Source organism: Acyrthosiphon pisum, chromosome A1, assembly GCF_005508785.2.
Source record: "Acyrthosiphon pisum isolate AL4f chromosome A1, pea_aphid_22Mar2018_4r6ur, whole genome shotgun sequence".
Classification (NCBI taxonomy): Eukaryota; Metazoa; Arthropoda; class Insecta; order Hemiptera; family Aphididae; genus Acyrthosiphon; species Acyrthosiphon pisum.
In genome coordinates this window covers 107,630,541-107,654,949 of record NC_042494.1, presented here as the reverse complement: position 1 = coordinate 107,654,949, position 24,409 = coordinate 107,630,541, and the positions used below count along the sequence as shown (strand labels likewise).

Below are 24,409 nucleotides of genomic sequence, written 5' to 3'. Positions count from 1 at the left end.
TACCTACTTTATAATTCTATTAATTCAGTACCCCTGTATAGAAAAGCTATTGGCTATTTCCTGTGTTCAATAATATTTATGATTTTTATTATTTAAACCATATTACTTGGTATTTATAAAGATATTATAAAAAAAAAAAAACAACTTAACTTTAGTTAATAAGTTAATTGAAAATGTTCATACAACTTTTAACTTAACTGAGTTAAAAAAAAAATTAGGTTAACTTTTAACTATTAACTGAGTTAAAATGTTTTACATTAACAACTTAACTCAGTTAAAAATTATCATTAACTTGCCCAGGCTTGTCTATTACCTACTATATAACGTCGACGGCATATTATATTCTATTATTGACTGATTGTATAGTCGAAGTTACGTCGATACAAGTGTAAAGACTAACGATAGATAATCATACATTTTTAGTTTACGATTCCAATACCATATTCGTAAACTATATAACATATAGGAAAGTGAACCTAGTTGGTACTTTGGGGGGTCAAAAGTAAAATTGTTCCAATAGTTTTCATTAGCGCCGTGAAAAACAAAAGAAAAATTAAGGGAAAACGGGAATTTTTACGCAAAATCTGTTTTCGAGAAAATTGATTTTGGTTTTTGGTGTAACTTTAAAACGAATGACTGTAGATACATGAAATTTTCACTGGTTGTTTATATTTCCATTTTCTATACATGATAACATTTTCAAAATGTTTTGATTTGTTTTGATCAGTTTACGGACAATTTCAATTTCCAATTTAATTAGTTTTTATTTCTATGAATGTCAATAAAACTTTATTTGTTGAGTAAAAATATTTGAAAATTTAATACAAGGCTTCTACTATATTGTTACAATGACATTTGAAAAATATTAAAAATCCTTAGTCACAGTTTTTTTTTATTACCATTTAAAGTTCAAAAATTGACAAAATATGGAAAAATCACGAAAATTACCTAATTATTTTGAGTTTATAATTCGTAAAAATTTGTCTTTTTAGAACTAAGATTATAAAATGTAATACAAGATTCCTCATATGTTTTCTACCTTTTTCAAAAAAAAAAATGTTTACAAGAAAGTAAAATTAAATTTTTATGAGCGTTTGAAATTCATGTTTTTACAACATTTGATATTCACTCGATTTCTCATATAACGATTTTCTTATTTTGTTGTAATTAAAAAACGAATGACTGTAAAAACTTGAAAATTTCATTAAATGTTTATATTAGCATTTTATATATACGATAAAATTTTGAAAATAATTTGACTCTTTTTGAGCTGTTTACGGACATTGTAAGTTTTCAATTTTTTTAGTTTTTTTTCTATAAATATCAATAAAGTTTTATCTATTGGGCCAAAAAGTGTAAAACATTATCAAAATAAATATGGAAACCATTTTTGATAAGTTTTATACTATTATCATTATTCATTGATTTTATTTTAATAATAGACTATTATGGTACTAAATATAATAAGTCTAACTAGGATAGAAGATTTACAGTAAAATGTATACTACTACTAATAATTAATATCTTCTCTAGACTTTAACAAGTTTAGTATAATTTAAAGTTTATAAGTTAACCTATAACTTATGAGTTTCCGCTAACAATGAAATATAATAATAATTTTAAGTTTTATGTTTGCACAGTGCTAAGCGTCTTGGTAAATGTCCGTACAAATCAAAATACTAGGGCAATTGATGAATTATGAATATTATGACTTTAAAAAAAAATTAACTTTTTTTTAACTGAGTTAAGTTAATTTTATTTTCCACCTTAACTTTTAACTTAACTAGTTAAATTTTATTTTTTTGTTAACTTTTAACTTAACTGAAGGTAATTTAATTGAATTAACTTAACAGTTTCCACAGTTAATTATTTTCATTAACTTGCCCATCATTGTCAATAATACATATCAATAGTATGTTGTATGCATCTATAATTTAAATATAATTGTTATTTTAAATAAAAGTAGGTAATATTTTCTGAATACAAAATGCAAGTTTGATTATAAATATTGTTAAATGTAAAAATAAAAATACACACATTTAATAATATTATTCAATCATTTTTTAATCACCGACAGTGAATGATATAGTTAAAACGGAAGACTTATTTCTGTGTCATGCAGAATAAGATTATCACAATGTGATAGGTAGAATTATATCGTTAAAAATTATGCATAACTAATATTTGTATTTTATATTACAAGCCTTAAATCAATATAGGTAGGTAGTAACGGGCCATTATAGAATTCAGAATTCTAAAAGAACACACAAAAACAAAATATAAATCTATAAATAATATAATTAACTTTTTATTTATTAAATTATTTAGCATAGTTTTTAACAAGACTTTGATAATCTTTCTTTAAAATTTTTAATTACGAAGATAAGATATTCGATCACAAATGTTCATTAAAACAATGTTCTTTAATTAGTTATTAAATTTAAAATATATATTCAATGAAAAACAATGTATACAGGTCCTGTAATGAGCGGGGAAATTAATATACGGTATAAATGTATACCAAACTAATATAGATGTCTTTAGTCGTTATGAATATAATATTAATATATAAATTAACACGACCACAATCCATGATAATCGTATTAATAAATAATAAGTAGATGGTTAATATGAATATACCTCATAAACACGTGGCTATTAACGTACCTACCTATTCATACAGACGACGAATGTTTTCTCTATACTAGGTATTATCTTTTAGGGGCATTTATATATTAGTATCAGTAATTAATGTGATTCATTTATAAATATAAAACATATGAAATTCTTCGTAAATATTATAATATCATGTTTTTTTTCTCATTATAATTTCTATATTCTACAAACTTGTAATTTATAATAACTATAATAAACAAAATATTTTTCTGGGTAATATTAAAATTAAAAATGAACTTAATTGAGAATATTATTAAAAAAAAAATTACGAGTTGATCTTAAGTTTACGTAGAAATAAATAAATTAAGATTAAGTTGAGTTAATTAAAAAAAACATCAGCTATTAAGTTAAGAGGATGCTATACCGTAAATTTCTGACTTCAACCAGAATTCTGATAGGCCTTTGCGTCTTTATAATAAGTATGCCATTTGCGTCTAAACAAACATCTGTTCACAAAAAAACGTGTCAGCGTATAAATAAAATTGGTAAAATATAATATTATTTGATTTTTCTTCACAACAATACACAAATATCAACGTTTAAATATTAGTCAGTCGTAGAAAATTACTATCAATTCAATCAACTCATAATAGTATAATTTTTTTAAGTTGTGTAAGTGTGCAATTTATAATTTATATGGAACAAATTATAATACATATATATATATATGTATACATATAAAAGTCTTAAGGGTTCACATGTTTGGCATTGTTTTAAAATTTGTACAAATTGAAATAAACTTGGATGTGAAGTATAAAATAATGAATTGAATTTCGAATTAAAACTTTATATTGTAAGAACTATTTGCTCAAAATGTATTATAATTGTTAGCTCGTGTGAATGCACTGTAAACTATTTATATCAAAATACGTAAGGCACAATCGGGATGTTTGTTTGGTTTTAAAAACCACTGAATAATACAACAGTATTAATTCCAACCTACTTTATACAGACCGCAATCGGGATATTTTGAAAAATATAAATGAATATTTTACTTTGGGCATGCACACATGCGTCGTCTCCGTCTTACAAACGTTTAAAGTGGCAAATCGTAAGTTTTGAACAATCCATTTAACTCTGGTATGTTTAATATTAGAGTGATTGACCCTTTATCAAATTTGAAAGTAAGAATATTATCTTGTAAGTCGCATAGGGTTTTTAATTATATTTTAAATTACAAACAATTTAAAATTTTAAAATTATCATAACTCACTTTAAATTTAAAATATAAATAAAAAAACTTATTAGAGTCAATTCACTGTAACATTAAACACAGCAGAGTTAAATGGATTATTCAGAACTTACAAGTTACAATTTGCCATGTTAAGACGACGGAGACAATGCATGCGGGTGCAGCTTCTTCATAAGTTAATAAGTTGTAATTGACTTAAGTTTTAGCTTATTAACTCGTTAATTCCCAGCCTTGCTTCACTATCAACATACTATTATATAGTATAAAACATACTTAACATACTTAGTAGTATAGACTGACAGACCTTCTATGCTCTGAATCGTTTTATCATTGAGTTCAGATTTAACACATACATTACAGTGACTTAACCAATAACGAAGTACACTCGATGATGTACACTATACAGCAAAGCGACTACATAATATTATATTCCTACTTTTGTTACACTTGTATTCGATTGACCAATAATAAAATCAATTTATAATTTTATATTCACCTATAAATATTATACTTTATTTTGATCTCATCGTTGCAGATGACGGATTTTTGGTTGTGGGATTTACAAATAGTCCTACTTTTATTTAATATTATATTGAGAACTAGTATAAAAAAACAAATTGAATTTAGATTTTAAACTAATAATCGGATTCGAACACATATACATAACAAGCGCAACGGCAAAATCCATCAGACTGCACTGTCCAAACAAGACTTCCGTGCCACAGACTATCGACAATCATAATTATTATTGATATCGTAGTTATCGATCAAAGCGATGATGGCTGACGATCCAATGTAATCGATAGTACCTACTTAGAATACGCTAGTGCCTAAATCTAAAAATAATTTAACGAAATAATCTTTTGGCGATTGCCACAAACCTTATCATAATGGGACATGTATATAACCATTAATGTATATCGAACATAATAATTAAATTTGAAGAAAAAAACACAACATCATTGATTATTGTAATATATTTGTGACAAAACAATATGCCATAAAATATAGTAATGTATAATCTAACATTTTTTTTTTTTTTGGGTGGGGGTCATCCCCAAATGTCCCCCACACTGGGTGCCCCATCATCGATGCTTGATTTAAAAGTTTCACCACTGTTCAGTGTTCAATTCTAATATACTTAATAATATATTAGGTACATTGTTATTTTATATTATTCTATATTTAATTGTGAATGTAAAGTGTGATCAAATAAGTTACAATTTATACAGTATACATACCACGTATATAAGGATAAATGGTATAACAATTGTATTATTTTATTTTTTTAATAATATCACATCGTAATCCTCGTGTTCCATATTATTCCCTACTACTATACATTCACTATAGGTATAAATGGACGTTTAATAGGTAGTTTAAACTTGCCGAAACTTTGAAACTTATAATTAGTGAATTTGTCAGAGTAGATATTTTAGGCACTAAATGACATATTTTATGGCATGAAAACACTATTGTAGCAGACAACATTTTTCTTAACTTTCTTCGTTCAAATATTTATTTTATTTAGGTTAACACGAGTAAATTGCCATGTAATGTTTCTAAGAATAAGCCAAGTTATTGCTAAATATAATTCATTTAAAAAACAATAATACCCAACTTAATATAAAAAATTCCAGTAAATGTTTATAAGACCTACTTAAATCGAAAATCTGATACAATATGGCTGAATAGAATATTTTTTTTTTAGAACACTACAGGTTAATATTTCCATTGAATATGATTTGTTTTTATTTCAATGAATTTTTTTATTGAAAAGTTCAATTAATCAAAACATGTGGATTTATTACGGTCACCTGCATTTTGAGTTAATTATACTTTTTCGACATTTTAATCACATTGCAATTACCAACATACATAAATACATTAAAACTTTATGATCGGTTACTATTATGTAGAAAAAAATATAATACTAAATAACTATTAACGTTTTTAATCGTCAGATTTGTTTGCATTAAAACACTGTGTTGAATATAAAATATGTATTTTTTTTTAAGGAAAGTATAATACGCTTAAGCTTTGTGAATATTTAATATTTCAATTACATTCGTACCATTTTCTAAATATTTTCGTAATAAAATTAATATAAAAATTATAACAAAATAAAATATTATGGTTATGATAAAAATATTAATAAAATTATAACCAATTTAATTCCAAATAATTCTAAAAATGGTTGAATACTCAAACAACTGATTTATTGTTAATTAATATATTATGTATAGAAATCACAAAGTTTAAGAATTAATTTATCAAGCAAATTTTGTGTATATAAAATAAAAAAAATACATTTAAATTCTCTTATTTTATACATTCGTTATTAAAAAAAAAAAAAAACATAATTATTGTTTAGATATAGCATCTTTATGGCTATTTTAATTTTAATTATGAAAATAATTTATCTTTTTGTATCATTGTTCTGATGACAGAACTTTAATTTATTCTTATCTTAAACAAAGTATTTCTTAAAACAGCATCAAGTTTCATGCTATATTTTTCTAATTAACAATAATTATTGTAGAAAACCAGCAACTTAATAGAACAGTTTTTTAGTTTGGTTTTTAGCATTCCGTGAAAGCAAGAAAGCACTGGTTTTGATTCAACTATTATCATTAGGAATTATGCACACACAGTTAAAACGGTCTGAAAAAGACTGCGAGTGAAAAGTCATTCTTCCTCGGATGAAAGAATCGTCGGAAATAAAATTTTACTTTATTTGAATTGAATGGATTTGAAAACTGTCCTAAATATAACTTCGCTGATATCTCGAGTTTCCCTCGAATACGATTGTCGTCCGTCTTATTCCAATAAAAAAAATATACGCATATTATATTATATTATAATCTTTGCACGTCTAAAAACGTGTTACTTAATATTCACCGCGAAACTAAAAAAAAAAAATATGTGTATAATTTGTGTAGCGCGCAGCTGGTGAGAAAGTCGATGAAATTAAATTTAAGAATGTTATGGTTTTAATATACAATTTAATAAAATAAAAACGTGCCAAGCAGTGTGCGCATACATTTTTTATTTACCAAATATCGTACTTATAGGTATTTTATATCTTATTATAATATATACGAAACGAACATAAATAAAATATGTGTGGAAATTATTACAATTATAATATACAAAATTATTCAGTACAAAATAGTAACATTTTACCCACATAGTATGAGGATTGAGAAATGCGCTATAGTAAAAAAATGAATCTTATGCGACTCAAGTATTTAAGTCATAAGTCATAACCTAAACACTTTGATATGGTATATATAGGTATCAGTGGCGTAATTTGTTTTTTTTTCTAAGGGGGAGGATGGGAATTTAAGCTTCTCCCCTATTTGATTTTAAGCAGCTCGATGAGTGTTGCTGAAAAACATAACTATTTTTGTATAGTGCGATACTGTATATTCCTACAAGAACTAAAATGTTCGTGAATTATGATTTATGACGCTAATAGTATTTTTATAAAAATTATGTATTTTTGAATAAAGTCATCATACAAATCTCACAATAGAACCAATCCAACTCTCAAATTATTTATTCGCTATTTTTGAAGAACCTCGGATATTATTTAATATTTTTCACTCTTTCGTAGTAATTTAATTTGTTTAGCCTCTAAAAAGGTACTTGCAAAGTATGTTTTTCAAGTCCTCCACGGCTTTTGTAGGCTGTTAAATATTAATATTGTGCCTATGGTAAATGGTAATACATAATAAAAATCCATTATTACGGCAATACAATATACATGCATGGTGATTGTATTGAGATGTAAGTAAAAATGTGCAGGTGGCGAGCAAGCTTGAAGTTTTTTTTCACAATATTTTTTCGTGGTAAAAACGTCCCCCCCCCCACCACTACTTATCAAAAACTTAAATTACGCCACTGATAGGTATATAGTGTGCGTGCGCGTACCTAATGCGTGCAATAAACGCATAAGTATAATATTACTCGATTTCGGCGGATGATTTATTCGCAAAACATTTCAACAACGAATCTGTATTATACGGTCATGACGTGCAAGTAGTACTTATTTTCATATCATCGTCCAATGTTATTATTATATTAATCTGTAAGATCATATCGTAGTCGATCAGTGTGATGGGAGGTGCACACGCCCAACGTTTTCCACGATTTGGCAGTAATTACCTTTGGCAGTAACACGCTCCGAGAATGTTCACTTAGAGATTATAAACTATAATATAGGTAAATAGGACGAACGGTAAAACATTTTTGAAAGATAAAACAAACCAGGCAGGAACCAAATCCGATTGCCAAATGCAATACAAATGCAATCCAAATGCAATTTTTCCACCATTTGTTTCGTCTAAAATACACCCCCGTCCGTAAAAAGACCTACCGACTACCAGTATTAAAAAATAATAATATTCCTATCTGTAAGGTCCTCTCGTAGTCGATCAGTGTGATGGTAGGTGCACATACCCGACGATTTCCATGATTTGGTAGTAACACACCCCCAAAATGTTCACCTGAATATTATAATATAGGTAAATAGGAGAAACGGTAAATTGCATTTAAAAATAAAACAAACCAGGCAGAAACCAAATCCGATTACCATAAAATGCTAATTTTAACACCATTTTCGACATTTAAAATACACCCCAGCCCTTAAAACGACGTATACCTACGTAACGATATGAATTAATAAATAATATAATATTTCGGTCAGTCAATTCTTACTCCACCGGCAATAAGAATGTCCAAATGTCCAAGATTAGTTAGCGAGAAAGTTTTAACTTCCACGATGTTGTCTTACAACCTATTAATTATTATTAATTTACCTAAGGACGACATCACAAACAATGTACATTGACGCTGGAGTTGATTAAGACTTAGGATTAGTGTTTATTAATTATTAATTACTATATAAATACATAGATAGGTAGGCACCTATACCAAAATAGATGTTTTTCTGATTTAAAATAGAGTTGAATTAATTAATTAAGAGTATAAGTAATATAGACAATATTGGTAATATTCGGATATGGCTTGATCGGAATTTCCACAAATTTGTGTACCTCAGATTTTTTTAATTAATTTTTAAAATTTATTATTATTTAAGAAACAAAAAAAAAAAAATTAAATAGTTATAAATTACAATAATATATAATATTTTTAAATTTAAACAAATTATAATATGTAAACCAGTTATATAATAAACATATTATAAATTATAATATATTTAAAATTCAATGCAATAAGAGTTTAAAATGTTACTGAATAAGCAACCAGTGTATTCTAATGTTTGAAAAATATATTATTGAATTTATATAAAATTGTATACTGGTGGTTTATGGTAATGGACATTTAAATGGTTAAAGTGTTAAACAGATTTTCTTGATTAGTTTTTGTTGTTCATAAAAAAAAAAAACCGTTTTTACATTTTTTTTTGTGTGCTGCCAATTTGAGTTGTCAGATTTTGACATCTTGAAGTTTTATTTATTATTATTATTATTAGCATATTTTTTTCTCAAATTAAATAATAACAATTAAACAAGTATACCTATATAAGTGGGTATCTTTGAAAGTTAGTACCAAACCTAATAACTGGATATGCAAAATTAATAACAAAGAATCAAGTAAATTTATAAAGGTAGAAGGGTATCAGGTATTAAATAAAAAATTATCTGAAAAAATAGTTACAGGCCTGAATACTTAACACTTTTTTGCCCTTGCGCTGGATATAATATAATTATCTATAGTTTGAAATACGCACTAGGCAATTTGTTATTAAATTTTTTCAAGAAATACCTATAGATATATTTGATGAAAACCACTGGTTAAATGGATCGATCCCGTTTGGTCGGTCGCAGCTGAGACTATACACAGAGCCGGACCGCAGTAGCGAGGGTGCAAGGGGTGCAATGCACCGAAGTCTCAGGTTGATGTCCTAGATTTTCTAATTTATTAATGCATGGTGATCCAGCCCGCGGACCTCGATGCCTTTTTACTGCTAAGTCTTATCCGTACTTGTGAATCGTTTTAATGGAACACATGAGCATATCTATAGTTGAAATGTTTTATTTTTAAAAACCATCTGAACTTTTGCCAGACGACGAAAAATATATAACTGATTCGTCATGTATTATACGTATATATAGGTGTTTTTATAAATTGCAATTTTATTTATTATAAAGCCCCAATGATATAATTATCAGTTTCGCCCGCGGCCTCCCAAGACTGACTCAGATCCGGCACTGCATGACCTGCATAACGTTATCATTTATTTGCATTTTGTCCACAGGCGTGGACGTGAAGCCGTCGGACGTGGACGGGCTGCCGTACAGCACGCTGCTCTATGGCAACGGGCCCGGCCACAGTGCCGAACACCGGTTGGTGCCCATGGTGAACGCAACTGACGCGGAGACGCACAACCGGTTGCACGGGGCCGCGGTGCCCCGTCAGTGGGCCACGCATGGAGGCGAAGACGTGCCCGTGTACGCGGCCGGACCACATGGCATCACGCAAGCACTGTTCTCCGGCACGTTCGACCAGTCTTACGTGCCGCACGCCATCGCTTACGTGGCGTGCCTGGCCGAGCACGCCGAGCGATGTCGCCGACAGGACGCCGAGGCCGTCAACCGGAGCAACAGCGACGCCACGTTCACCGCCGGTAAGGCGGGCGTCCTCGGGGTAGGACCCTCGTCGCAGGTAACATTTTTCTTTAAGGGTTTTTTGCTATTTGATTTTTAAAGTTTGTTTTAACGACTGGACGTGAACCTAACCGCAATCAATAGGTTTCGAAACACAAAGCCACCCATAAAAAAATTCCACAAACTAAAATAAAAACACCTGTTCTATAATCTTATTTTAAATCAATTGTTTTAAAACCGATACTTGATCGATTTTAAATTTATTGTAATATTGATAATATTCTATTTTAAATCGTAGTTAATAAATCAGCGACGGAGAACGAGTTTGTACTATTTTTATTAGTTATTATCACCTCGTTGAAATAAATAAATATACGAAAATATAATTATAATGTATATAAGTTATTAATAAAAAGTACAATCTTTAAGTTAAAATAAATATCATTACGAAAAACAAAATTATTCTAAACACAACATTTGCTATAAAAATATTGTACTTTGGACAATTTTGGTCGTTATTTGATCTGGGCTCTAAAATATTATGAAAATAGTTTTATTCTGCAATTAAACGATGGTTTGTTGAATTTTATTCTGTTCAGAATATCAGGACAGTCTAAGTAACTATTGGCTATAAAAACTAAGCCCAGGAATTATGGCACTGGACCAAAGGTTTCAGGCCACATAATTTAAAACTGCTTCAAAAGATTTCTCTGCCATTTTTACCTCGTACACCACCATTCTTCCACGCCTTTTCTGTACTTTCTCCTATTAGTTTATTAACTTGTCCAATTCGTATAGATTCTCAAACTATACAGCAAAACTCAACAACTGCTTAGGTTAGGACCACAGAAATTACTTTTCATCGGCGCCTCAAAATCTTCGTTGCGCCATTGTTTATAAGGACCTCAACAATCAGAATCGAAAGACCTAACCGGTATCTCGGCAATCACCGCGAGAATAACACATTTCACATTACTGCTGTAAGTAGAGTATTCCATTAAACTATGTCCGTATATGGCTGGTGTAACTTAACTGAGTAGCCTGTGCAGTGAATGGATAAGGCAGTGTTCGGTAAACGTATGAACGAGTTTATAATAAATAACCTACCGTGGAAAACGTCATAAAAAATAATTCATTAAATAATTTTTTTTTTAATTCATATTTTTTTCGTGAATACGACATTATTATCATCGTATGAAACCTATGCGGGAGGTCCTAAAATACGAACAAGCGGTTGAAAGGAAACCAGTTGAAATAGACGCATATAAGAGAACAAGCGTCGTTTGAGTCGTGAACAACAAGCGACCGAGGATCAAGAGTTCCCGATATTGAGTTTCGTATTTTTTGCCGTGCTGCACATTTTTGATGTACCGTTAGTAGCCTATCTAAGATGCCACGTGCCTGTATATATTATAAAATAGTGATGGCCAACGATTCCGACATCGTTTTAAAAAAATGATTTGATACATAGGTACTATTATTGGATATAGATAGTATATATAGTATATAGTACTATCTATACTCAATGGTACTATGTATTGGCTAATGGCTATTTCGGCTAGGTTTGTGGATAAAAATTTTACTCGAAAAATGCTATATCATTTTTTCAAATTCAATTTCAACTACTTGAAAAGAATCAAAAATATGCTACAGGGACTAAAAATAATGATAATGGCCAAGATTTAATAAATCAATTTGAATATAGACTTCGCTTTTATGAAGTAGGAACCTATACGAAATTACGAAATTACGAAAATGAAAATAAAATATTTTTAAATGATCATTGAAGTCGATATTTTTCGGTGCAATATATTTTAGTATTATTTACGATTTCTGAAAATGTTTAACGATATTTATATTATATGCCGTTAGATTTCTTTAGTGTCTTATACTTTTATAATTAAAAAAAAAATAGTTACTTAATAGCTATAAATTTTAACTTGTAATATTTGTTATAAAGTATATTATAGGTACTATGCATTTTTTTCAACCAAAAGTAGCCATGCGCTTACGTACTGGTTTATGTGGTGTACTGACACATAGTGTCAGCATAATGTTGTATCCGGTAGGTACTCATTGGTTAGTCGTTAGTGCCTCTGAGACTGTCGATTTAAGCGAAAAAATATAAAAAGAAAAAACCGTAACACACGTATACTGTCTGCATTTATTGACGTCAATCCAACAAAGTATATTATAATATTATGTATACAAGTAGCATTTTAATAGTGTACTCGTATGCCCAACGGAGTCGTAAAACGTGAGCATCCATCACAGTAAACATATTTTATTTTGGTCTGTTTTCTAGTCGAGTTTACTCGAAAAATTCAGTAGCTATGACCGATAGCGGAAAACTTATTTTTCTGCGATAACACTCATCCGTACATAACTTAATCAACGATGTGATAAACCGGTCGTTTTTTATTAACATTCGATCGAATTTTGCGAGGCCTCGACTATAAACAAATTTTCACGTTAGTGCGTTGTTGTACTAACATAATATTTCAAAGAAAATTTTTCATTATTTTAATCAATTGATCGTATAGTATAAACAATTTTTTCACAGACGTAAGTAGAATAATAGTTTATCACCTGAAAAATAACGACGAGACATGGTTTTTAAAATATAATAATAATCACCTTGCATTTCAATAATCTATGCTGAATAAATAGTGCAGATAATCTATTTTTCATCAATAATGATATAAGTACCTTAATATAAATAGGACCAGGAAGTTGTTGCATGTTTTTTTAGCTATTCGATGTATTGCTATAAATACCTAAGCATTAAATATTGTTTTCATGATATTACGAAAAACATATTAAAAGTTTATACGTACCTAGTGATTTTGTGGTGTTAAGGGCATATTTATTAATGTTACCATTTTTAAATTATTTGATCACTATAATGATAAGGTAATAATACAATTTGAACAATTGGCAATAAAAATAATAAATACAGTTTAATGTATTTTTGTATTGAATTTAAAATCTTTTGTTGGGATTCAACTTCCTGTTTTTATTAATAAATATTCAGTAAAAATAATTATTAAGTATAAAAATGTTTTTTGTAAAATATTTGTGTTCACGAAAATAATGATAAAAAAAAAATATCTGCATATTTTTAATGCATATTTTTGTTTTTATAGTTAACGCATAAGATAATACTTTTTAATTGCATTAATTTTCGAGCCCTACTTATACAAATTGAATATTATGCGTTGAAGTAACATCTCTGCAGGTTATTGACTATTGTTTCATTTACGTGCTATAATATTTAATGCGTTTTACAACAAAATATTATGTGACTCGACACTAACGCACATGGTGTTAGTTTTTCTCAGTTCGGTTGTCCTCAATTTATGTTGGAAATTGGAAAACCAACAAATAACGTGATGAGCACTGTCAACTGTGATTGTCTGTAATTTATTGCTGAAATAAAATTCGTGGGCATTCGTTTTTTTTGCGTAGGTAAGTCACAATAGTAAACATTTTATAATTCAGTCGACAAAAAATATTTATCACTTCACTTAAAATAATAATTTTTTTTAAGCCATTACTATGTAAATTGGATATAAGTAGTGTAGGATATGTACCTTTAAGGAGGTGGTTTTTGGATATTTTAATGTAATAATTTTCCAAAAAAAATCAGAATATATCCAACATTTATTGTACGTACTACGTGACATTCAACATGTGTGTACTCCGAAGTGGTTATTGAATTGGTTACTTCAAATGTATTTAAATACTTAATAAAAAATTTACTTTGAAAAAATGTAATAAATTCAAAGGTTGAACATCTTTACGTTGTTGCTAGGTATATTATATTGGCCAGAGGTCTCTATGATAAAGTTAAAAGGAACATTTCACGCAATCACGCATAGGGTGTCCAGGCATCCCTTTTTTACGGGGAAGTTCAGTAAAAATATGTCCTTGTGTACCGGCTAAACTTAACTGTCACGTTTTTTTAAAAATAAGTTCCATTATCATAATTATAAAAAAATGTTTGAATAAAATTACAATTGCAGCTAGAGTATTTGGACGCCAAAGATGCATCAACCTCTACCAAGTTAGGTTAGGTAATAACCTATATCAATATATATAAAACATTTTTTTTAAATAAAAGATAATATTATGTTATTTTATTACAAAATAAAATGAAGGTTTTATTTTAGTAAATATAAAAATAATAATTAATCTCGTATTTAAGTATAATATATATCTGGCTACCCTAATCATGACGTATTGCTCAACAATAGGTAGTCATTAATAGGTACTCGACATACTTTTATAACATAACTAAATGACAAAAAGCATTTCGCGGTATTAAAATAAAGTTCTGTGGCTAGAAATTTTTCTATTTTCAGGGATTCTAGATAACCCAGAGAGTATCAAATTCTGAAAAAATATAATTTAAAAATTTAGCGAGTTTGTATCAAAATGTAGATACCTATCCATTACGATGTATTAAAACGAAGTTCCAGTATTAGGGCAGTTTTGATTTTCCGAGAAAACCGAATGGAAGCAAATTCTAAAAATACAGTTGCAAAATGTATCGAATTCGTTTCAAAACGTGGTTGGCACATGTTGGTTGTAACTGATGTAAAAACTGGTGCCAACTCGACGAACGTATAACACAGTGACTATATACTTTTTATTCCACTGGGTAAATTAAAATGAAATTTTCTTCATTCTGAGTGGAGTGGTGAATGTAGGTATTGATTTTACAATGATGTGTGCTTTTTGTTTCTGCCATCACCTTTTGGGGCAGTGAATATGTTTCAATTTTCAACTTTCAGCGTGGTTTCTGGTAACAAATTGGACTTACTTTAATTTACTTTTAGGTCACATCATGGTGACTTACTCAATGGCGGGTTACATTTGACATCTTCTATACAGCAGAGCATTTACCTACTTTCTACCTTTTTCATTTTTATTTTTAAAAGTTCAATTTATTACCATATTTTCAAAAACTTTTGATTTAGTAATTTCAATCTATGACGTCCTCTGCTGTATGTATCAATAGATGCACTTCACTTATCGGTATTGAACAATGTACCTACAATCTTACTGAAACCATCAAAGTTTTTTTGCCGAATTTACTTTAAACTTATGGATTATTTAGACTTGTTTTTTTAAGAACAGGCTACAAGTTTATGTCCAACAAGTATTTACGATAGCCATACAGATGCTAATAAATTGAAAAACTTGATACAGTATTCAAAAACGTTGACTTTAAATAACTTTTCATGAAAGAAATAAAATTGACATTTATGAATCGATCACTAAATAAGGTGGCTCATCCAGGAATCTCCATTATCTATTTTATTTCAATAATAAATAAATTTAAATTCTGATTTTTGAATTTATATATTGTATATTTACAATATAATATTAATTATTATAGACCATATTTTCGAATTCGTAGATTTTGTAGATTTTTAACTTCATTTAAGGAGTGCTCATGTCGATTCTTATTATTTTTATATTAACCCCTCCCCCTCCCTCTTTTTCGCTGTATATATTTTAAACATTGAACATATGATTTTTTTTGTTCAATTTTTGTATGAATATAAAAGAAAATTCAAACTTTATGTGCTTAGGAAAATGGGCTTAAAAATATGGGACATGGGGTCTATATAATAATAATATTAATAAGTTTATTTTAGCAAAAACAATATACATTTACATAAACATATTAGAATAAATACATATGACACAATGTTTGCAACTCCCCTTTAAGCATAAGCTTGTTTTGGGGGTGTAAAAGTTTGAGTACAATACAAAATTGGAAAAAAAGATAATACAAATTATAAAAAGATTTACAAAAGTAAACTAAGAAAAAAAAGGAAAAACATTTTTAGTAAAACGATATAATCAAAGATATATTTACATCAATTAACATACTATGGTATAATCACAAAACTTATATCAAATTAAGACGTTTTATAACAAATTTAAGTCTGTGAGATCTAAAGTTTTCAGAAAAGATTTAAATATACATATATTTTTGTAATGATAAATATTAATATTCAGCTGTCTACATATCAGAGATGCTGTGGATATAGAACTTTTTAGACCTAATTGCTTTTTAGAAATAGGCACACAAATATTAATATTTTCTTTATATCGAGTATTATATATGAGTGATTAACTCTAGCTAGATTATGCTTAAATCTGTATAAGCTTAATAGGATATTTTTAAAGTATAAATTTTGTAATATAATATATTGATTTAAAAATTACAGTAAGTAATTAATTTTGATATTACATTAACATTTTATAATTTACAAACTAGTTCTTATAAGTACTATTATAATAGACCAATATTAATATAAAATCTTTTAATTTACATTAAACCACTGTTAAGACTATAATTATCTTTTTTGCACAAAGTTAAATAACCTAGAAACTGTTTGTTTGAATTTCAATATTTATATATACATCAACATTTTCAAAAAAATCATCTGCTTAACATTTTGTTATAAAAAAATGGGTAGCTCTCGATAAAAAAAAAATGTATTTCTACATGACACTACTAACAGTTTAAGTAATGTAAAAAACTAAAAATATGGTCTTTAAGATAATAAGATGAGTATTTACCTAAAATTGTATAATTCAAAGTTTAAAAAAAAGATTATAGTGAATGTGAGCACTCTTGATGAATCACTCCAAATAATTTCCGTATACAAGCTTTTATTAACCATGAAAATCTGAAAACATTTCCCCAGAGCCTTACCCTTTTTGTGATGAAATAACACTACATTTCACATTTGTAATCTTGTAGATAACATAATATTAATATGTTGGTCATTAGGTGAAGAGGACTCACTCATTTTTCAACATGTAAAAACACCAATCACAATTATATAACCAACTCGCTAACTCTGAACTAAGTATAATATAGGCGATACACGATATGATTAAGGTTTTTGCAAGATATCTAATATTCCAACAAATTACACAATACGATGGCACCTACCTACATCCAAAATGATTGATATATTTTATCCAAATTAGGAACTAAATATATAATATTGAAAGTTCACAGGATAAATATTGCCTACATCGCTACATCTAAGATTTAAAAATCGAAAGTCTGAAAACATTCCCTCAGAGTTTTAACCTTTTTTTATGAATTGTATAACACTACATTCCAAATTTGTAGTTTTGTAGGTAACTTAATATTATGTTAGTCATTAGGTGAAAAGAGGACTGACTCGTGTTTCTACACGTAAAGCTAACCGCAATCACAATATTATAGCCAACCCACTAACTCAGTAATCAGTATAGAATACAATGCTGGGAGCATTAGACAATCAAATTTAGATTTTTTCGAGACATCTGATATTCAAACAAATCACACAATACCTACCTATCCAAAACTATTGATATTCATAAAAATTACTAAATACGATATTAAAAGTTTCCACGATAAATATTATCTACCTACATCTAAGATTTAAAAATAGGTAATAGAAACACTTAGGTATGCTAAAAAAATCAAATACACAGAAAATACAAATTACTATTGTACCTATTCAAAATTTATAGCGAAATAGTTTTTAAAAGAACTCGTTATCTCGTAAAGAAATAATCATGAAATCTGATTTTTAAGTAGTTGTTACTTCGAGAATACCTCTATAGATTGCAGATTTAAATTCTAAATCAAACAAAATATTTTAATAAAAAAGATATCAAGCATGCAATACAATTAATTCTATCTCCTATCATCAGAAATATTTACTTTTGAGATAAGTTGAACAACACATTTTATAAAAATATAATTTATAAATTTAATCCAATAAAATTACATTATTATTAGTCCAACGAATACATATATTTTAAATGGTAATATTACAATAACTTCAAAACGTTATACATTTTTTTCTAGTTTTACAGTATTTATAGTGTTGTAAATAACTTAATCCTGTCCATAATATAATTATAATTAAAATGATAATAATAATAATTATTATTTATATTTACTTTAAAATAAAATACTAAAACAAATACATTTAAAAAAAAAGTTACGGTAGGTAGTTTTTTATTTCTATTTGCACGTATTTTAATACATGAAACAAAGTTATATTTATAATTTAATTTTAAAAACTATTATTTTTCCATTTTCATTATTCAAATTTAAATAAATCATCAATAATAATCAAAGTATATTTTAAGTATACTGATTGAAGCGAGTGTGTGTTTAGTTTTATTTTCAGCCTACACTTTTTAAAAATGTAATTATGATTAATGCTCAATAAATATAATCTCACTATATTATTTTATAAACAAGTTATATATTTTTTAGTCAGAATTCGAAATATTACCTATAAACTAATGATCAATAATACACCTACTTACTTAATGTTATTTTTATAAAAAAAATTACATTTTCAAAGAGACGTTGAATTAAATAGTTATCAAAAATATTATTATCTGAGGGCTTAAAAACTTAATTAAAGTATCTTTCTGAATGACGCGAAAACAGAAGAATAATTATTACCACCTTTTTTCGTGAAACTGTTATCATTACAACATTCTGTGAATATGAAGCAAATTTAAAAATTGTTTTTCTTTAGTCAAGTAAGCCATAAAAATTTAATGATAGTTTTTTTAAACTTTGGAGTTACTATATTCATTTTTGATATATTATTATCATTGCAATCAGCACTAATAGCGATATACATTTATTATATTATACGTATCATAATATCTATATTGGTAGTTAAGTAAAACAAACCATTTGAGTCTTAACTGAGATAGTTTAATTTTTCTTCACACCTCATCCAACACATATAGTTAATAAACATCTAACGATATCGCAGACTAGCGATAAAGTTATTATATGGCGGGAAATTGCTGCTAATAACATAATTACATTTATGAACACCAAACTACATTATTTTGTACTGCGCAAAAGAAAATGTTTCGAATTTAAAGTACCTATATCAGAAGATTTATACAAACGTAAATGTAACACTCGTCATGAACATAACTTTACATACAATACTGGAAATAAACAATTTTTATTTCTTTTAGTATTTTATAATGTTTATGAAGCCTTTTAAGGTAAAAACATTGTTTCAGAAAGTGATGGTAGGTATCTAAAATTAAATGTAGACAATGGAATCGTAATAATAATAAAAAAAAACTAAAATGTTGATAATATTATGACTGAGTTTACGGATAGGTAGGTACTTACTTATTTTTTAAAGATTTAATTCAATCGATTATAATTGTCCCCGTCGAATAATTAATCTAAAAATTAATCACTGGTCTAGGAGAATATTTGCAATAAGAAAATCTTTTTTAGCCACCACTCATCAAGTGTTCCAATCTAACTAAATTACAAATAATAAAATTGAAAAATTACTCGTAAATATTATAGACCTAGGTGTTTCAGTACGTAATATTGTATCTTCTCGTTTGCAGAATAATATACTTCTTATAATATGTATTTTCCTTTACTATACAGTGATATAACTATTATAGTATGAATGCATTAGAAACGATATAGAAATGAAAAAATAAATTGAAGTATTGTAAAATATAGTAAAAGTCCTTAAAAATTCTAAAAAAAAAATTGTATATCATCTTTAGGCACATAGGGAGGGCTTATGGGGTATTAGCACCCCCAATTTTAAAATTAGCACCCTCTAATAATTTATATGTATAAACATATACATGTATTAAAACTTCTCCTTGCAATAAAAATAGTTTATCATCAGACATGAGGGTATTAGAGCATAATGAATGAAACAATGAACTCGACAATTATCATTTTATCGAATTAAAATCTACTTAGAACATTAATCATTATTTCCCAATGTTTCTACTAAAACCGGTCGTTATGGTCGGTTGTATTATTATCAGTTATCACGTTCAGCAGTGAATCAGCACTACGATAATATAGTATCGCGAGTATATTTTACTAATATGAACATTCCTGTGCTCACATCTAATTCGGACAAAAACCTAATTACGATATACGAATCACTTGTCAGTTGGTGTTCACTTATGAGTCCCAAATTTCCAACAGTCTGTGTGATCGTGTATGCTGTATGGTATTATATACTATATAGTATTATAGTATAATATCCTATACAGGGTGTAACAGATAGAACTGACTTTTGGAATAACTTTTGTTATAATCAATATTTACTAATATTTATTTGTCATATTTTTTGAATAAAATATAAAAAAAATTGTTTTCAACTTTTAATAAATTAAAATTGACTATTGTATTCATTTTTATAAAATATACCTAAAACACTATAAGTAGGTATCCAATGTTAAATTGTCATAAAACATTATTGCTCAAAAAATTCATGAATGCCTCTTAGTTATAGTTTAATTTAAATGCCCAGAAAATGCAGAGCACCCTCAGTTTTTTTTGAAATTGCGCCTATGTTTAGGCATATTTTTCTAGTGCTTTAAAATGCCAAACCTGTGCAATTATTTCTTAGTGCACATTTTCGTGGTGGTACGAAGGTATCGTTAAAATTTTAAGTCTCTAACTATCATATTATTTTAAGTTCTACGTTGATCAGGCAGTGAATCCGTCAGGACACGTTCAATTATATAATAATAACGTTTCCCGTGCCAAATAGGGGACCTGCGAGCTTAGGTATTGTGATTATGCGAGCAGTTTATTATCAGGTAGATGAACCCCTATGGAGGTGCATACATAAGTGTATAATTTTTAACTACAAAATTTCAATTTTTTTTTTCAAACGGGTTTGTGCGCTGCTTCCTCGAGCGTCAACCAATGTTTCTTTATTTTGCTCATCCCATTCAGAGACTCGAATTTTCTGTTTTTTCCTTGCTTGCGGCGTAGACGGACCAATCGATACTTTTCGTTTGTGAGGCATATTAAAGTATTTTAATTTAAACTCTGTTGACAGTTTTGCTGTTATGGCTTAAGTTACATTACAAAGCTTATCATGAAATCTTGTGATACACATGTATGATGTATTGATGTATACACATTTTTTTGTTCGATTTTGTTCGTAATAGTTTAGAAATCTTTCTTGGTATGCCTAGAGCCCGCCACGAAAGTTTCATGGCGATGAGATGGATCATGAATAGTGTATGAATACATAAAGAATAAGCAAACAGACATACATTCGCTTTAATATATTATATAGATACAACGAATCAAAACAAAGCCTCCCCATAAATGGATGCTAGGTGACTAGGCAACAAGGTTCTCGCATAAATCAAGGCCTGGCCATGAGCTTATAACTTATTTTAATAGTGTCAGCAAATATGTTTTCTGCACCACACATACCTTATGTTATGTACTTTCGGTAATACTTACTCGCTAAATTGACTTGATTTAAGACTCAGTGCATTACAATGCAACACACAAAACTAAAATTGGTTCTTAATTTGTTTGGCCGAAGACTCGGCTACTAATCGAATGATTTTATTAAAAGATAATACTTATTTCATAGAATAGATCATATTATATTTCACCAATTTGATATCTAAATGGTCTAATTGTATATTAAATTCTACTCTCCCATCTTGTAATACTCGATGGTTTCAAGATTAAATTAGTTACATGGTTTTCTTTTTCTGTTAACAACATGGACGTAAATAGGGTTCTCAAATGCATAGGGTTTGAGCCCAAAAGGTTTCAAGAACAAAAAGAATGGGCGATTTGTCTTCCACCCACTATTATTACATAATTGTATCTATGATACGATTTAAAACTATGACAAATTAAATTTATAAAATGTATTTATTGTAACATTGTATACATTTATAGTTGTATAAAGGTACAGTCATAAAATGCATATTATATTATTATAATTGTATCGTTATTTCCTTCTCATAAAACTTGTTTATAATATGTTTGTTATCTATTTTGTGAGATAACTATTTATATGTTTATAATTTATTATAATAAAGAATAAAGATTATCAATATATTAGGATATCTTAAGGAGGACTTTAGATAGATCAAGGAGAGATAAGCCCTCCTAAGCCCCCCCTCTATTTGTATCCATGGTTAACAGACCAACGGTACTATAAGTAAAAGGTAGAACTACCCAAAAATAATTAGCTTCTATTGCTGTTGAAATGTATTTTTGGGATATTTGGTATCGCTTTATTCTTTCCATGTATTCAAAAAGAGAACCATAATTTTGTTTTATTCTCTTCTTTGCTTTAATTTTTTGTCTACACTATTAGAAAGCTGTGGACGTTTTAACTCAGACATAATAATATTTGTACTCTTATTAAACACCGACTAAACTTATAAAAATAAAACTAAATAAATTAGTGGTAACTACAAAATATTTAAATAAATTAAATAATAATATGGACACACGGTTGGATTAAAAACTGAAACTAAATTTTAACAACTGAAATTTCTATTTTTTTTAGCAATATTGCAACGTTATTTTTACCAATAATCAATAATGCATCTTATACACTAAAAACGCTATAATATTGACACAGCTAAGGTCTAAGTGGGATCTTAATGATTTAAATCGATTGGGATTGGGAAGATTTAGTCAATCATAAGTGATTGAAATTTTTAAATAATTTCTTTGCTTATGTATTATATACAATGTACTAGATAAAATGTAGTACTGTTATCTTTATCTAGATAAATTATTAGTTATCAATAGGTACTCAACACTGCTTACATTATGGCATTGTATTCAATCTAGGATGCATTATATATTTGTTTCATAATAATATTATATTCATACACCCAGTTACATATTAATATTATAATCTTCGAACTAAACGATGTTTCATGAATTTGATGAGTATACAATCAACGGTGTGCATTCAAACGGTTCGTGAATAGTTTCTCAACAATATTATTCGTAGAAAATTACTAATTTAAAGAACCTTTTAGATTCCGATAAATTTAAATTATTTCTTTTGCTAGTGTTTGTTTAAAACGATTTTCTGCTGTCCCACCATTCTTCAAATATTTTCTATTTGTAAACGAATTATTTAAAATGTAGTTTCTACACGAACTAACTATTTAAAAACTTTTTTTTTCAAGATTAAAAAATAAATTAGAATTGAGTAAATACCGATTGACTAAGAGAATTCTAAGTTATTCGTTTGTCGGGAGTATTGAAATACCTACTGACTTTTGTGACATTTCGTAATGTGCGAATAGCGTATTAAAAATTTTTTTTTAATTATTTACCCCGGTGCGCGCACGTAAGGGTGCACGAGGGGTTGGACTTTCGTCGGAATTTCTACGTCGACAATTAAACATATTTGAATGGACAAAGAAAGCTGCAGTACAGACATAAAACTATATAGCGTTCTAGGTAGGTACACGGCCATTAGATTTTACGATTTCTGGTCGTGATTCAAAACCATACGGATCGGTTGATCACTCGCTACTTCCCCGTGGCTTATCATTGAAAACCATCGGCGCGTAAAATACAAACGCTACAGCGGACCTAATGAACTGATGACGATTTTCACTGCCAGCATGGAAACTGCAGAATTTTGGGCGCTCACCCTCGGCACATGGCTCTCATCAGATACGTTCTGTACACTGTATAGAAACCGTGTGCGTGTTTATAAGGGTTTTCTATTAAGTCAACAGAGTAAATTACGCGGTTGGATGAATTTAAATTTGATAATGATTTCTCCTCTTTTTTTTTCATTTTAATAACACTGAAAGCCAAGGCGTAAAAGTGTAAACAATTTGATTGATTATCGTCCTAGTAGGTATGGAGTTTTTTTTTAAACAAGACAATAATTCATTGTTTGTCGGATGCAACAAACACATGTAGATATTATCAGATCGTAAAACCTCTATAATATTGTGCACAATTCCGATAATACGTTTAAATATATATATAGGTATATACATATATATTCTGATCGTTTTTCTTTCATAAAATATAGGTTTTACGATT

At 28.2% G+C, this 24,409-nt stretch overlaps 1 protein-coding gene across 1 annotated transcript in view; it reads left to right on the top strand.

Annotated features, from left to right (window-relative positions):
* LOC100570241 (alkaline phosphatase, tissue-nonspecific isozyme-like) overlaps window positions 1-24,409 on the top strand; it is a 77,801-nt gene that overhangs the window by 34,702 nt on the left and 18,690 nt on the right. The window contains exon 4 of the mRNA XM_029487995.1: window positions 10,155-10,561. Coding sequence (XP_029343855.1) covers window positions 10,155-10,561 — 407 coding nt within the window. The remainder of the gene's footprint in view (window positions 1-10,154; window positions 10,562-24,409) is intronic.